The 16,701-nt window shown below is 40.2% G+C and overlaps 1 protein-coding gene and 1 long non-coding RNA gene across 12 annotated transcripts in view; one reads left to right on the top strand and one right to left on the bottom strand.

Moving 5' to 3' along the window:
- Positions 1 to 16,701, top strand: part of ENPP2 (ectonucleotide pyrophosphatase/phosphodiesterase 2) — a 72,618-nt gene that overhangs the window by 53,868 nt on the left and 2,049 nt on the right. For 8 of the 11 annotated variants that reach the window (XM_032132153.1, XM_032132170.1, XM_032132142.1 and 5 more), the window contains 11 exons: positions 1,078 to 1,109; positions 1,914 to 2,041; positions 4,051 to 4,138; positions 4,270 to 4,357; positions 5,288 to 5,460; positions 5,746 to 5,797; positions 8,282 to 8,418; positions 8,854 to 8,989; positions 9,777 to 9,854; positions 12,450 to 12,582; positions 13,164 to 13,320. In XM_032132153.1, the coding sequence (XP_031988044.1) occupies positions 1,078 to 1,109; positions 1,914 to 2,041; positions 4,051 to 4,138; positions 4,270 to 4,357; positions 5,288 to 5,460; positions 5,746 to 5,797; positions 8,282 to 8,418; positions 8,854 to 8,989; positions 9,777 to 9,854; positions 12,450 to 12,582; positions 13,164 to 13,320 (1,202 nt within the window). The remainder of the gene's footprint in view (positions 1 to 1,077; positions 1,110 to 1,913; positions 2,042 to 4,050; positions 4,139 to 4,269; positions 4,358 to 5,287; positions 5,461 to 5,745; positions 5,798 to 8,281; positions 8,419 to 8,853; positions 8,990 to 9,776; positions 9,855 to 12,449; positions 12,583 to 13,163; positions 13,321 to 16,701) is intronic. The other 3 variants (XM_032132178.1, XM_032132141.1, XM_032132214.1) reach the window with 1 other exon arrangement.
- On the bottom strand, positions 10,327 to 16,287 carry LOC116454976. Its single transcript, XR_004244279.1, has 2 exons — positions 16,234 to 16,287; positions 10,327 to 10,365 (listed from the first exon to the last, which is right to left on the bottom strand). It is a non-coding gene; the product is annotated as an uncharacterized LOC116454976 (long non-coding RNA).

Below are 16,701 nucleotides of genomic sequence, written 5' to 3'. Positions count from 1 at the left end.
AGGGCTCAGTATCAGGGCCAGTTCTGTTTAATATCTTTATTGATGATCTGAATGAGAGGATCAAGGGTACCCTGAATCAATTTGCAGATAACACCAAGCCGGGCATGAGTGTTGATCTGCTGGAGGGTAGGAGAGCTCTGCAGAAGGATCTGGACAGGCTGGATCAATGGGCCAAGGCCAATGGTATGAGGTTCAACAAGGTCAAGTGCTGGGTCCTGCACTTGGGTCACAACAACCCCCTGCAGCACTGCAGGCTGGGGAACAGTGGCTGGAAAGCTGCCCTTGGAAAAGGAGCTGGGGGTGCTCGTCAACAGTGACTGAACATGAGCCAGCGTGTGCCCAGGTGGCCAAGGAGGCCAATGGTGTCCTGGCCTGTATCAGAAACAGTGTGGCCTGCAGGACCAGGGCAGGGATTGTCCCCCTGTACTTGGCACTGGTGAGGCCACACCTCAAATCTTGGGTTCATATTTGGGCCCCTTACTCAAAAAAGGACATTGAGCATGTGGGGTTTGTCCAGAGAAGGGCAATGGAGCTGGTGAAGGGTCTGCCTGGAGCACAAGTCTGATGAGGAGCAGCTGAGGGAGCTGGGGGTGTTTAGCCTGGAGGCTCAGGGGAGACCTTATCACTCTCTTCAACTCCCTGAAAGGAGGCTGTAGCCAGGTTGAGGTTGGTCTCTTCTCCCAGGTGTAATAAGTGACAGGACAAGAGGAAATGGCCTCAAGTTGCACCAGGGGAGGTTCAAATTGGATATTAGGAAAAAATTCTTTATTAAAAAGGGTGGTCAGGCACTGGAAAAGGCCACCCAGGGAAGTGGTGGAGTAACAATCCCTGGAGGTGTTTAAAAGATGGGGCACTTGTGGACGTGGTTTAGTGATAGACTTGGCAGTGCTGGATTAAGGGTTGCACTTCATGATCTTAAAGGTCTTTTCCAACCCAAATGATTTGGTTTATTCTATGATATATACAAAACACTTTTAGTAAAGGTCAGGGAAGTATTAGGAAGTGTGCTTATGTAAAACTTGTGTTTTCTTCTGCAAATTTTTAATCTTTTTTTTTTTTTTTTCCTTTGCTTTACAGATGATCCTAAAGTGATTGTTGCCAACCTTACAGTAAGTATTTAGGACTGGGAGGTATCTGTCTATAATTCACTGTTCACTTCTTGATTTGTGGCATTATTCAGCTTGCTTTTCTCACTCTTTAGGCAGGAAAATCAATCAACCATTATCATAAATAAAGAATGTTAAATGGTGCCCTTCATGCACACAGATTAATGTTTGTCATGTTTTTCACTGTTTGCTGCTCTAGTAGCTTTTATAACCTTTTTGGGCAGTGCAGAGACAGAATCTCCTGGACTGTCTTTACTCCCTGAATTGAGTCTATTTATTCATTGCTTCAGAATTGGAAAGTAATCTTTTAGGGTAAACATTTTACTAGCACTTTAAAGACACTGAAAAAGTGCATTTAATAGCCTTCAACTCTAACCTTGCCTTTAATGGAAGAAAAGTGTTTAAAATTAAAACAAAACAAAACCCCCCAAATTTTGTAACCAGATGGCTTTAAATATACCTGCAGATGAGGTGTATTTTTGAGCATTCAGTCATCCTCTGGAACTTAAGCTTTGGTCCAGTTAGAATTCTTCATCTGTGAGTTAAGTATATGTGATATTTTGTTTGATAGTTTCATAAAGATTGTCATGAGGATGAAACTTTCTAAATATATCTTTGAATGCCTCCCTGGGCCTTGGCTGCATGTAAATACTGGACAGAAATGACTGGACTACATATTCTAGATGTACACTTTGTTTTCCAGACATCATCAGTGCTGCCCTTAACAGCTTGATTTCTGTAGTCAAAGGTTTTATGTGCATCTTAAGCTAACTCACAGTGTGCTATTTGTAACCATTTATTTTTCAGTGTAGAAAGCCTGACCAGCACTTCAAGCCTTACTTGAAACAGCACCTGCCTAAACGTTTGCACTATGCCAACAACCGAAGAATTGAGGATGTCCATTTACTGGTGGATCGCAAATGGCATGTGGCAAGGTAACCCTTGCTTTTGCTTCCATCCCAATTTTCAGTCTTTTCTTCTGAGGAAATGGGACACTTAGGATTGCCCTGTCTGTTTGCATCTACCTCTACCCTGTGAGCACGAGGAGTTTTGAAATCTGTGTGAGGTTCAATCACATTTCGTGCATGAGGATGTGGTTTAGAACACAAAATATTTTAAAGTGTGGGAAAATCAATTGCTGGATAGAAGTTAGAAACCCAAACTGATGTGCTCAAGCAGCTTTGTGGTTTTTGACTGATTAGCTCAAATGTAGAAACTGATAAGCCTTTCTAATGAGGTGCAAGCTTACTCCAACTGAGGAGCAGGGAATGTGGGAGGAAGGGGCAGGCTTATGTGGTGAGGGGATGTGAGGGAGCAAGAGTCTGAGTGGATGAAATGGATGAATGGAAAGAAAATGGAGATACTGGCGGAGTGGGTGAATGCCTGAGAACATGTGGAAGGATATGAGGGGTGGCCATCAAAATGCTGTGCTGGCAATGTATTGTGTTTCAAAACAAATCCACAGAAAGCCAGGATGCTTTAGCTCAGGAAAAACTCTGGTTTGGGTTGCTCTTAACCATATGACTCTGAATTTTTGGATATAGAATATGGGCAGTATTTATTAGTTAGCTAAAAATTGAATGAGGAAAAACAAGTTGGCACATACATGTATAGAGTGAACAGGAGAGGAGTAGCCTTTGTTTATGGATCATGCACAGCTTTCCATTTGAGTATACTTTGACACGTGTTGTGTATTACAGTATGAGAATGGTAGGGTCTTTTTTGCATGAATCTGACTCAGTGCTTCTTGGAAGATGACACAGCTTTTGGCTCATGGTAGTCTGTTATGAGCTTTAAATTATGGTAGGGTTTTTTGCCCATATAGCTGCCAGGCAAACACACAGTGTGTTGTAAGTGGCTTTTGACATCTGTGCTTATCTTTCCATGAATTATGCAAGAATCACTCTGCTGAAGCACTGAATGAGAAACCCCATTTGCTTTCTTGCATAACTCCACTGGCTGCTGGCAGGCTGCCCTGTGGCTGGGGTTATGTATATTTCAAAGAATCACACTCTGAATTTTACGCCTATAAAAGCTTTAGTTTTAAGAATTTTACTGGAATTTATGGGATTGCCCAGGTTGATTTACATTTAGTAATTTCTTACTAATTACATCAGTCTTTCTTTGGCTTATTTATGAATTTTCAGAGCTCTCCTTCACCACTAATTCATTCATTAGTGTAAGTGTAATTGGTAGTTACAGCCTGATTGCTGTAACTCTAGTATATAAACATAGATATAAATATAAGGCCAAAATCAAGCTTTGACTGAGCATTATTTTATTGCACATGAAGAAATTAATTTGTAGGATAACGTGGTCCTCTGCATGACTTGCCTGCACATAGCCCTATAAAACTGTATAGAAGTACTCTGAAATAAACTGGTGATTATAATTCCTATGACACAATACTTATTTTTCCACTTATTTTGTAAAAAACCCATCTCAATAACAAGCTGATAATTATCATTCCTATGGTACAGCACTTATCATCCCAGCTATTTCTGTTCATGAAAATCTTTATTTTTTCAGCTTTGTTTCTGCCCCCCATTTTTGTTTATTGGGCTAAAGGCAAACAGGCGAAAGCACTTTATAGCATTGTATGACACTGTGGCACTGTAACATCACAAAGGTGCTTTCTGAGCAGCCTCTGTGGGCCTTTTGAGGATTGGAAGAGTATGGTCCAACACCTCCAGCCTGCAGGAGATTGTGATATGAGAAGGTCTGAGAAAATAATAGATACTAAGGTTTTTATCAATAATAGTTGTTTCTTAGAGTGGGAGTAGAGGGAGAAACCCTGGGGATGCTGTATAAGCCTGCAGTCCTACTACTGCTATTCAAGAAAGATAAATAATGCATTGTCCTGTAACCTTATCCTTCCTGCCCCCAAAGGATATTGTGAGGTCAGACACCTTTGGGGAAATTTTCTAATACTTTTTCAATTTAGGAAAGCTGTGGATGTTTACAAGAAACCAACAGGAAAATGTTTCTTTCACGGAGACCATGGCTATGACAACAAGATAAACAGCATGCAGGTACGAGCAATGTGTGGGAGGGTCATTGAAGGCAGAAGAAATTGAAAGTCTCTGAAATGTAAATATTCAGTGAAAACCCCCCACATTTTAAAGTTCTTCCTTCATGTTCTTCTTTCTGTTTTTTTTTTAAGACTGTCTTTATAGGTTATGGTCCTACCTTCAAGTACAAGACCAAAGTGCCTCCTTTTGAAAACATTGAACTGTACAACGTCATGTGTGGTAAGCTGCCTGCTTGAGAAGTTGCAAAAGCAGCAACTTATTTTACCAGGGCTTCATTTAGGTACCCATGAGCTCATGCCCTGAATTCCTCCCAGTGTTTTTTTCCTAGTCCCCCTTTCCCAAGCACTTGCCAGGAGGGCTGAAGGCACATCTCAGGGGTCTCAGTTTGCTCTGGTGCTGGCCAGTAAAGGGCGTTACTATAGTTAGGATGTGTGCAGCTTGACAGAGATCAAATGGACACCCCTATAATGTGTGGTGTCCACATCTCAGCAGTCTAGGAAAGAGGTTTCTGTTCAGAGACTTGCTTCTGCACCTGCACATCTCATGCAGCAGCTCAGGCTGATCACTTAGTTTTCTATGGCATTTCCTGGTATGATTATGTTTCCTGAATTTGCACTGAAGCCACGAAGAAGAATCTCATGATGTATACAGATATTCATTAAGATCTTTTCTTTAGTACTGATTTTCTAGAAAAATGAAATTTTCAACGTGTAATTCACAGTAAAACTTCAAGGTGTTTCAAAGATGTGATTCACATTTTTTTTCCCAAATATGTATAACCTAAGGGGTAGTTAGCCCTTATTTATAAATCAGTGTGTTGCAGATGTTTGGTGTAAGGTCAGCACATTGAGCATAAGTTTGCACTGGAAGCTGAAGGAGTAGTTATAATAAAACTCTGTACAGTTTAAAATTTTTCCAGTGTCTTGGTGCAAATTAACATTTTGTCATGAAAGCAAAGATACTATTCATGTGGCATTTGCAATTTTATGACTTGGACAAAAGATCAGTGTTTTCATTACATTAAAAGCTTTCATTAACATGCTGTAGGTGTAAACAATATTACTAATAAATGTCTTGGCTTGATAGAGTTGCTGCTGAATACATGTTTGGAGTCTAACCACCATTCATTTTTCCTCGGTGGTTTCATAGATCTGCTTGGATTAAAGCCTGCTCCCAATAATGGCACCCATGGAAGTTTAAATCACCTGCTGAGAGCCAATGTTTATAAACCAACTGTGCCAGATGAAGTTGCTAAACCACTGTATCCTGTAGCTCTACCTTCTGCATCAGATTTTGATATAGGATGTACATGTGATGATAAGGTAGGTGTTTAGGATCTGTGAAAGCCTCCACTACTAGCAGTAGTTTTTGGTAAAGTTGTAGCCATTTTACTTGTTTTGAGAGGATTTGATCTGTAAGAATTTCCCCAGGTCCCTCCTGTGAAGTCTTTTGCCCTCTTGGAACAATTATGGCTTTTTGTAAAAGTGAAGATAAGAAAATGATCACTGTCTTATAGTACTAGTTTTGTTGTGTTAGATGCCTAGTAAAATGAGATGTCAGAGTGCTCCAGTGGTCCTAATTTTGTTCCTTTTTTTTCTATTCTTGAGAAGAACAAGTTGGATGAACTCAACAAGCGCTTTCATGTCAAGGGAACAGAAGGTAAGAGCCTGCTGCCTCAGTTGATGAAAGCTGATTTCATTTTCTTTTGTAAATTACTTTGCGTCGTTAATACCAGAGCAGCTCCTGGTGTGGTTAAGTGTGGTAAATTGTCTTTTCAAGTAACTGCTGAAGTAGCACACAGACACACATGAGTTATGTGGGATCTCGGGATGAAGCGCTGCTCATGTGACGAAGTGCACACTACCTTTTGCTGAACTGGGACTAAAGCATTGTTCAAAGTGATGTGAGTTTTAATTCTTCCACTCCATCACCTTCAGAAGTTTTAAGCTCAGATGTGAAGGTAGAGACATGAGGAAAGGAGAGGGTGCATGAGGTGGTACTCCATTCAACCACAGGCTGTAAGTGGGGGAAAAACCAGACTGTATTTGCATGCTGTGTTTTCCCATAGTTATCCAGGCTCAGGTTTCACCTAGAAAGGATGCTACAGCTGCTTTGACAATCCCTGACTAGGTCTTAATGCTTGGCTCTTAGGGTGCAGGTTATAGAGTGAAACAAGTGCTCTGCTAGTTTAGGCTGCTGAGCGCAATTCTGTTCCTCTTCAGTGTTCAAGTCAATGTTACTTCCAGGAGAAAGCATTCCCAGCTCTCCTGGACACTAGTTCCTGCTGTGTGCCAGCGCTGACTTCTGTGTGACTGCATTCTCAGCTGCATCAGGGCCGTGGTCCAGGTTAAAGCGGAGCAATAGGAGCAGAGGAGCACTACTTTTCTGAGCAGCACTACTGAGTTGAAAGGTGAACCAAAGCAGAGTTTTCCTTCTCACAGTGGTGATCAAGTTCAGCATAACAATTCACAGCATTTCCCTTACCATAACAATTGTCCAGATTAACAAATTCTGAAGCTTTGAGTTTAGACACGGATTTTTGAGGTATCTCAAATTGTATTGTTCAGATGGTTAAGGAGATTTGTTTCAATTCCCTTATGAAGGCAATACTTTATGAAGGTATTTTCAGTTTCTCTGTTGTGAACAGGCAATGCAGCCTATCCTTTAGTTTCTAAATGTGATGTAATTCCTCCTCTTTGTCAGTTAAATTGCCTTTCTGCAGCTTTCATCTTGTTAAACTGATTTTCCCAATCAATGAAGAGCTACTCCTCACTGTGACAGTTTCTGGCATCAGGAGAAAACACCGTCACTGCTGTAGTTCAAATCTCAACATCTTTATTTTGGTTTATAGTTTTCATTCTTCTTCACTGTAGTAATATAAAAATAGTATTTCGATATATTTTAATATGTGAGCATTCAAACCAATTGCACTTGCTCATTTGTCAATTCTCTGTTAAATGGCATCGTGTGTCCTTATTTAAACAAGCAGTTCTGCTGCATGCAAGTTTTGTTTTACTTCAAGACAAGCTGTAGCACCTGTTTACAGATCTTCCTGCATTTATTTAATTCCCTTCTCCCACACAGTGCACCATGTCGTTATTCACAGGCAGAAGAAAAAGATGACTTCAGCTTCTCTTGAATAAAGCAAGTTTATCATCTTTGTCCTTAGACTAGGCTTTTCCTACTTTTCTTCTTGTGCCCTATAAAAACATCCTCTGTTTGTAGTCAAGCACTAATAAAACATGCCCTTTTCTTTCAGGTTAAATGCCTATCTGGGAATTGTGTTAGGCCGCTTTCCTTGTTTCTATTTTAATTTTCTGTTTTAATTTCCAAAAGCAAGCCATGTGTGTTTGCCAAAAGGTTATCAAATTCAATGAACTCTACAGGGCAATGCAAGATTATCCAGGAAATCTATTTTTCTTCTATCTCTTTCAATGTTTTTGTCTTTTTATAAGCAAGGTTGTCAGAGTTATCTAAGGACATTTAACCATAACATATCACCAAGACAGAAGAAGGGCAGTTTTTACAGAGCTGGAGGTATCTTTTTGTAGCCAAAGTAAGGAAAAGGCTTTTTTCTTAGTTTGTTTCTTTGATTTTACTGACAAAAAATATCACATCAGTCTTCAGAACTAATCTGTATCAGCCAAGTGGGAAAAAACTACTCTTTTAGTGAGTGCCCACTTTCGCCTCCGTTTTGAGAGGGACTTTACAGAAAAGTTAGGAAGGAGAGAAAGTCCAGAGAAGAGTGGCAAGACTGATAGACCAGGGACGGATTTAAAGCTATGAAGAAAAGTGCTTATCACCTCATGTGTGACTGAAATGTGGACACAAAGATCATTGAAGAGTCTCCAGGGTTTGGAAAAATACCCTCTTTCCAACCTGTAACACAAACAAGCTTTCAAGTGTAGAAGGGACTTTTAATCCCAAAGGGTATTGTGAGCCTGGAATGGGGATTGCAGTCAGAACAGTTGAAGAGCTGTTTCTCTCTCTTTCAAAAGATTTCCTTAGTAATTATTTGATGTCAATATCCCATTAATGATCACTGAAAAATCAGCATGTGACAAAAAGCCAGCCCCATTTTTCTTTTTTTCATCCTTAAGATTTTTAGTAATAAGTGTAAATGTAATTTCTTTTGATCTTTAGAGAAGCATCTTTTATATGGACGCCCTGCAGTACTGTACCGCACAAAATACAATATCTTGCATCATCACGACTTTGAAAGTGGCTACAGTGAAACATTCCTGATGCCTCTCTGGACATCCTACACTATTTCCAAACAGGTTAGAGCTGTCTCTACTCTTGAAATGTGCTTAAAAAATCCTGGGGAAAATTTTTTGGTATCTGTGTTCTTGAAGTCCTAAAATTTCCCTTTCCCAGGGAAATTTTCGCACCAGAAATTATGTCAAGTACCTCTGTAAACAATGCCCAGATTCTTTTATTTCCTTCATGAGAGAAGAATTTTAAGGCAGAAGGGTCATATATTTCTTCTCCTGTTTTGTTCAGTGGGGGTTTGTTTTATTATGAGTGCCTTCATTTGAATTATCTCCCATGGAGATTTCCCTGAAGAAGGGACTGTGTAGCAATGCAGGAGCAGGATTTGGTTGTAGTGGTTTATTTTACTACAGAAGGCCTTCTGTGCAGTCTGTCAACTGTTTCCTTTTATCTGTAAAAGCTGAAATTACTTTTTTTTGCTTTCTCCATGTTCCTCAATACAGGCAGAGGTATCAGGTGTCCCGGAGCACCTGGCCAGCTGTGTGAGGCCTGACCTCCGCATTTCTCCAGGAAACAGCCAGAGCTGCGCCGCATACCGAGGCGACAAACAGCTCTCCTATGGATTCCTCTTCCCTCCTCGTAAGTTTAGATAGCTTTTTAGTACCTAAGGATTTTGCAATTGTCTTGTTTTGTTAGGGAAAACCTTTGGTATGAACATACTCCAGGCAAACCCCACCAGATAAAAACAGACTAATTTTGAATTCAAACACCAGTAAGATAAACATATTTTTAATTCATAAATCCAAATTAGACTTTTGCATACTGTAAAAGTTTCTACCATCCTATAGAAATAGTGATAGTAGAAAGCCTATGTAAACAAGTGTTCTTGATTCTCCTGATGCACTTGCTTTACTCCAGTATTGGAGCAGTGATCTTTTGGGAATAATAAATGTTGAAGGGGCACAACTTTCTCACAGCTGTGAACTTCATTGCTCTGCCTTCCTCACTCAGTGGCTGAAATATTTTATGGTGGATTTCTGAAATGGAATTACTGGTGCAAAGGCTTGCTCAGAACTAGAAGATAATTCCACACTTCTTTCCCAGAAAATTGCTGGCCGCTTTTGTAAATGCCTGCAGAGCAGCTCTCTGCCTTTTAAGAGAGCAAAAATAGATGAGCTATATGAAAATAGTTTGAACAGACTGACAGTTGAAGTAAAGATAAAATCCTTCCTTTCCATGCTCAGCTGTCATGTTAAAGACAAATTTTGTGTATGTAATGTGCATTTCTGGATATAGCATTCAGATTGCTGTTTAGATTATAGTATTCCCTTTGGTTAAGATCTGAAGCCATTTTCAAAACATTTATATCTTTTACAAAATTCTTATATTTCATCTCATTAATATTTTTCTGTTTCACTGTTTTCAGAATTAAGTTCCTCTGCAGAAGCAAAATATGATGCTTTTCTAATAACAAATATAATTCCAATGTATCCTGCCTTCAAAAGTAAGTGCTTTTTTCCATGACTATACTCCTCTTTAACAACAAGCTTTTTTTTTACTGTGTGTTGGATTATGGAATGAACTGATGGGAGAAGTTTAGAACATAAAATTCAGTTACCTATAGCCAGCAGATAATACCTGTGGGCACCTGTATAGTGCTAGGTATGGGCAGGCTATATATGCCACAATATAAATAAATAATAAATAAATACCACAAGAAAGGCTTAAGTTTTAAGAAAAGTTTATTTTCCTTGGTGCTGGGCTAAGGTAAGAGCACAGACGTGCTGTAGGTCAGCAGTTGCGCTTTATGTCACAGTAATTCACTGTCTGCAAGATCATTCAGATTCTCTTGTCTGTAGCCCAAGCTAGTGCGGAACATACTTAGGCAACAGCTGGAGCCTGAGAGCATGTTCAAGCCTGGGAGTGTGTCCTTGGCATTTTGTAGTTCGGGGACAAGTGATTAGATTTGATTTTTCTCTCCATGCCCTTAGAAGGAGACTGAACATATTTATTACCTATAAAGAAAAAAGAGAAAACCAATTTATGGAAAATGAGGGATGATTTAAACCTGTCTGAAACTTTCAGTGCTGCAGGATTATAATACTAACATTTCTTTTGTCTGCACATCCCTTTTCTCTCTAGTCTTGCCAAGAGGTAGGAAAACCATCAGGCTATTCTGGTGGCATTTTTGGCTCGGCAGGGATTGACAAGCCTTGGAAGAATCTCAAGAGCCTGTTCTTGTGAGATTTCCAATTAAGATTTTAGGCCAGAGAGGTTTGGATAAACATCAAAGCCTATGGGAGCCTGTTTCTTTTTAACCAGAAAAGAGTGTTTTTAACTGAAAAGCCTCTGTGTAGGACCAAGTGGTGATGTTTGCTGGAAATTTGAGCAAAAGCACTTGACTGATTACGTAGTGAAAAATTATCAGGGATTTCCCGCTCCTGAGTCACTTCATAAAAGTGCTCTTTATGCTAATGTTAATCTCAGTATTTTGCTGAAATGCTAATCACAGGAGAACAACCCACCTCTAGCAGCTCATTTTGTCTAGTGGCCTTCTTCATCACAAGTGGGTGAAGGATTCCTTGCAAAAAAATTCTGGTACTAATGTCATTCCTGCAGAATTACAAACCACTCCATGTATGCAGGTTGCAGTGCTGAGAGCCAAGTATAAGCTGATTATAAGGATATTTTTCTGTAACAGGTGAAATAGGATGTGGCAGTTTATGCTTTGCTGGCTTTGGTGGTAGTGCTGGCTGCAGAGGGCCCCCTCCTCTGCTTTGTTTTTATAATTGACTGTCCCATCCCATCCCCACAGGCAATAATTCTGTGTCCATCTTTTCCGTAGTGAGATTGGCTTAAGCAGCTCCTGCTTTGCTGGAGCTACAAAAATTATGCCCCTGGGCTGGGACCACATTGCCCTGGTGTTGCTCTGTATGCGATTGCAGTGGGAAGTGGAACAGGGCTCTGATTTAGATACAAAACTCAAGGCAGTGAGGAGAGATGGAATCTTTCCTTTTTGGACTGTTTTTTATTGTTAAGGCACATGCACTGGAGAAGTGAGCAGCTGGAGGAGTGGTATTGCCAAGTGATTAGGCTGAAGTTCTTGTTAGACCACTGCTGGTGGGACCCTGGGCATCAGCCCCAGCTGGCTTAGAACAAGGTGTACAAGGGAGCTTTCTGAGGCTGGCATTGCCACCAGCTCCAGGGAACCATGGACTTAATGGTCTGAGCTGACAAGACAAGAGTTAAACTCTTACAAGTTTGAGAAGTTTTGTTTACATACACTTCTGTTAGTTAAAAAAGAAGAAAAAAAAAGAACTGTAAGAATGACGTCACTGGAGATTCCAGTGTGTTTCCCATCTCTGCAAGAATCTTAACTTGCTAAGGTTGAGGAGGACATGGTGGGAGAAAGTGTGTCATGCTCTTCCCAAAGGCTGCTGTAATGACATGACTTTGGTCCTCTTTGATTGCATTTAGTTTAAAAGTTAAACATTTTGTATCGAAGGAGAATTTAACTGAATGAATATGACCTTTGTATTTCCCTTTCTTTTAAAATGCTTGGTTTCAGCTTTTAATCGTGGTGCTGTATCCTTTTTAAAATTAATAAAAACCCCCAAAACACACCACCCCAGCATATTTCCCTGTAAGCAGATAACAAAGACAAAGGTAGCGTTTACAGAGATATCAAAAACGTGTGAATAACTGTTTCTACAGCTTGGTGAAGGAACAGCAGAACCTCTGTGCAAGGCCTGTGGTAATGCCAGCCTGGGAGCTGTACCGTGCATTTCCTTTATCACTGGTTGGGGAAAAAAAATCAACAGAGAACAAAGAAGCCTGAATAGGCTTTATTGACAAAACTGAATGAAGCTGCAGTAACTCTGTAATGCTTAGTCTTTGATTTCCCCTACTATCTCACAAATAATATCCACTGGATTTTTATCTTCAGGAAGAAGAAAACTGTTTGTAACCTCGACATGTTTTGACTTATCCAAATCTTGGTGTGTTGTGGGGTTTTTGTTTGGTTGGGTTTTTTCTGTTTGTTTTGGGGTTTTTTTATTACTTTTGGTTTGATTGTTTGGTTTGGTTTTCTTCCCCACAGAGGTGTGGAACTATTTCCAAAGGGTTTTGGTGAAGAGATACGCCACTGAACGAAATGGAGTCAATGTTATAAGTGGACCAATCTTTGACTATGACTATGATGGTTTACATGACACACCTGACAAAATAAAACAGTAAGAGTTTGTCTTTAAATTGGTTTGCTGTTGCTTCTCTTGCTGATGACTTTATCTTAAACAATTAATTATCTGAACATCATTTGATTTTTGGGAGGGGACATAATTTTCTAGCTCTTTCTAAAGTTATTGGGACTGAATGCCCATGTAGATAGGACAGTGATAAAAATAAGGAAATGACAATTCAGCAGTTAACTTTTCACCTTGACTTTGAAATTGTGTTCATCCTTGTCTTGGTTTGAGATGAAGCTGAATTAGGTTCCACAGAGTCTATTGTCTCTAAAATTCTCTAGAACTTAAGAGCAGTGCTATTTAGTTACATGCTCAAGTCTTTTGTTAATTCTGTAATGCATTCTCTCTATGTCTTTGAACCGAAGAAGCCTTTCAGCGCTGCAGGAGGTAATTATGTAGCACAGTGTGAGCTAATTGGATGCTCACTTTCAACAGTATTCAGGAATCAAACACATCTCAACAATGTATGTGTGTCCTCACACGTAGGAGAGGAAAGACCATGTTGTTTGTGTAACCTTCTTCCAAACAAGTTCATCCTTTGTGGATAAATATTTGCTTTATTCCCTCAGGTTTGTGGAAGGCAGTGCAATCCCTGTTCCAACTCATTACTATGCCATCATAACCAGCTGCTTAGATTTCACTCAGCCAGCCGACAAGTGTGATGGACCGCTCTCTGTGCTCTCATACATCCTTCCCCACCGGCCTGACAATGATGAGAGCTGCAATGTAAGTTTTGTTGCACTACTGCAGCTCTGGGGTAAACACGTTCCTGGGACATGTGAAAACCCATTACTATTAGAAGCAAGCGCTCACTGATGTCTTGAATGGGAAGCACAGGATAGTGCCTCTGTTAAGCGAATGCACGCCTTCATTATATCAGCAACAATATGGAACTATTACTGCACCTAAAATTGTCTGGAAGCACTGACATACAGTAGGTTGGCAGTATTGTTTATTGCCTGTAGGATTCTATGTTTTGTCAGTGTAACTTCAGAACAGACTGGGGGGAGGCTGTATAGGTAGACATACTGTGCTGGCAGCCAGCCTGATGTTTTTATGGAGGTCAGTTTCTATATGCAGGTACAGTGCAATCTGTCTGCTACAGCAGTCTGGGTGCATCAATCAGCATGATTATATCCAACCCAACAGTATTAAAAGTAGATGCTATAACCGGCCAAGGGTAGAATTGTAGTTCTTGCTGTTTTCAGAACACCTTGATGCAAGGGAAAGGTTTGGGTTCTTATTACAGAGCTAGCCAAACACCCTTCTGGTTTCTTTCCTATCTTCCATTAGGATGCAAGATCATCTACTGTAAGAATCTTAATGAAGGCTTTGGTCTGGTCAGCACTGCAGAAAGTGCACACTTGGCAGCTGATCGTGTGGCAGGAGGGCGTTGGGTCCCCCATGGGCTCCAGTGCTCTGCGAGGACAGCAGAGCTCCCAGGCAGCTGTATTTAGACTTGTCCTTCCGCCTGAACTTGTTCTCCCATTACACAGCTGTGTGGATTCCTGCACACAGACACTTCACTATAGGCTGCCAGGAGACTGTTTCCTGAATGAACTCATTAATGTCATGAATTTTGTATTGGCAAAAAAGTTAAGACTCCTGTTCCAGCTACAGGCAGAAATAGTCATTCCAACTCTGTACACAATTCACCTGGAACACTGTTTCTTTCTCACTCATCAAATAACCGTTTCCTGAATGAACACATTGATGTTATAAATTTTGTATAGGCAAAAAAAGTTAAGACTCCTTTTCCAGCTAGAAGCAGAAATAGTCATTCCAATTCTGAACACAATTGACCTTGAACAGTGTTTCTTTTTCATTCATCAAACATTTCCTGCTTTCAGGGTCCACTTTTTAAACCCATGCTTTTGGAGCAGTATCCCTCTCTCTTGAGCAGGTCTGGCTTTCCCCTGTTTAGATTCTCAACTGCTTTGGGCAGAGATGTCTTCCACCAGGAGTCTCAGAATGTCCTACATATATTGCATTGTGGTTTTTCTCTGGACTGCTTTTCTCTGAATCAAGATCCAATTAGTGATCTGGAAATCACTACTTTGGCAGGTATTAAGTGTCTCTGCCCTTGTAACTCGGCCCACATGTAATTTTATGACAAAGTAAGGTTTTTTTTCCTCCTGATATTGCATGTCATAGTTCTCTTAAACTGCTGAAATCCTTTTTATGAGCTCTTTACAATAATGGTCTCTTCTAGTTTTTGATTTCTTACATTTCAAACCAACCTTCTTTTCTCTGTAGGTTGTGCTACTTACAGTGTATGTATTTGCAGTCTGAGAAAAACTTCAGTGCTTCTGCAAGGTCATTAGCAGATATTGGTCCATGCCTTTTATATAGCAAAGAACCACTCCAAAAATATTTAAATGTTGCTCTTGAATGAAAATACAGCTAGGCAAATTTCTACCACTGAAATCCAGCATCAGTCTTACTTTTGCACATGATGTTCCACCTTACTTGTCCGAAGAAGTGATTGCGTAAAACCTCACCATACTTCATGGATGAAATGCATGGATAACATAGGAATTTTACCTTAACATCTCCACAGTTTTCTTTTAAGATTTGAAGAAATATTAGCTTTCCCTCTGCTCTGCTCTAGCTGTACACACATTCTCTCTCTTCACACAGCCACTGAAGAACACCACTACTCTTCTCATCTGAATTTGTTCCTTTTCTAAACTGTGTTTATTCATGGTGAGGTTATGCCCATTTATTCTTGTGTCAACATTTTTCTGTGTCTTAAATAGCCCTTCTTTGGGATTTACCCTAGGGATGATTTATGATGATTCTCAAAGCATATACTTCTCTCTATTCATGGAAGACCCAGGATCTTTTTTGCTCTTTTAAGAGAGAATGAGCCTGTTGGCAGACATCCTGTGCATCTCATCCAGTCCAATCTTTTTTTTCCCCTGGATCATGAATGAGATTAAGTACTGCAGCTCAGATCTCAAAATGAAAATGGTTTTCTTTCCACTGGACACAACTCCTCTGATACTACCTATAATTTGCTTTTTCCATAGCTGTGTTGTAATGGTGGCTCACATTTGTGCACAACTGATACACTCAGGTGCTTCTCTTCTGTGTGTCAGTTTGGATAACCCAATTTCATGCTATACTGGGAGCTCCTGCATCTGCATCCTCCACTGTGCTATTCCAGTCTTCCTCTGCATTGACAGGAGTTCCTGACTATTGGGGCTTTTTGCTAGCAACTAATGACCTTGGCACAAGAAGCATGTGTGAAAACATTACACAAAATCCTTTCCAAGACCAAAGTTGAAGGAACCCTAGAAACTACTGGAAACTTTCTCTAGGCAACTGTTTTCCCTTCAGCAGAACATTTAAATTTCTTTTCATTAGTGAGTTCCTCACCCACCTGTCTACATGCATCATGTTCAGCTTTCCATTTGATATTCAGAGAGATTCTTGTGCAGAATATCTGGTGTTTTTTCCACTGGATTTTGGGTTAGCCTCCTAATTGATTACCTATTTCTATTTGTCTCCGTGTTTTCAATTGTTATTTTTTCCTTCTAAAACTCTCTGTATTATGGGGGTGAGACTAAGCACTACAGTTGGAGAAAACTGTCATTTTAAATGTAAACACTTCATTATTATGTGGCAATATAATACCATGTTAGTTGATCACTGTATTTCAGATCCTTGCTGCTGCACCTGAGGCTTCATGGGCAGGTTGTGGACTAGAAAAAAAAAAAAATGGAAATCAGTGGATTGATTTTCTGGAGTCATGCAAATGCCATCTTGCTGGACTAGGTTTAAACAAGCCTCACAGTCCTGTGATTTATTCATGTTGCAGATCTTTTGCACACTGCTTGTATTCAAAAAAAGTGAGCTTTGTAGCTTGCTCATAACTTCCTTTTGAGCTCTGCAGATTTCCTGCTCAGAAGAAAGGCTTGAGGAAAACAAAAATGTCACAGTGGCTGCATTTGCAATAACAACCCTGTTGAGGCCTGTTTGCAGACTCCTGATTGCCAGGCTGAAGGCTGAGCAGGGGCTTCCTGCAGCCACATGCTGCCAGGCGGCATTCCTGGAGCATGGCACTGCAGGCAAAGGGGAGTGAGCAGGATGCGCTCCCTCCTC

The sequence above is a fragment of the Corvus moneduloides genome, chromosome 1 (genome assembly GCF_009650955.1).
Source record: "Corvus moneduloides isolate bCorMon1 chromosome 1, bCorMon1.pri, whole genome shotgun sequence".
NCBI lineage: Eukaryota > Metazoa > Chordata > Aves > Passeriformes > Corvidae > Corvus > Corvus moneduloides.
The sequence above is the reverse complement of the archived record's forward strand: the minus strand, read 5'-3'. Positions and strand labels throughout refer to the sequence as shown.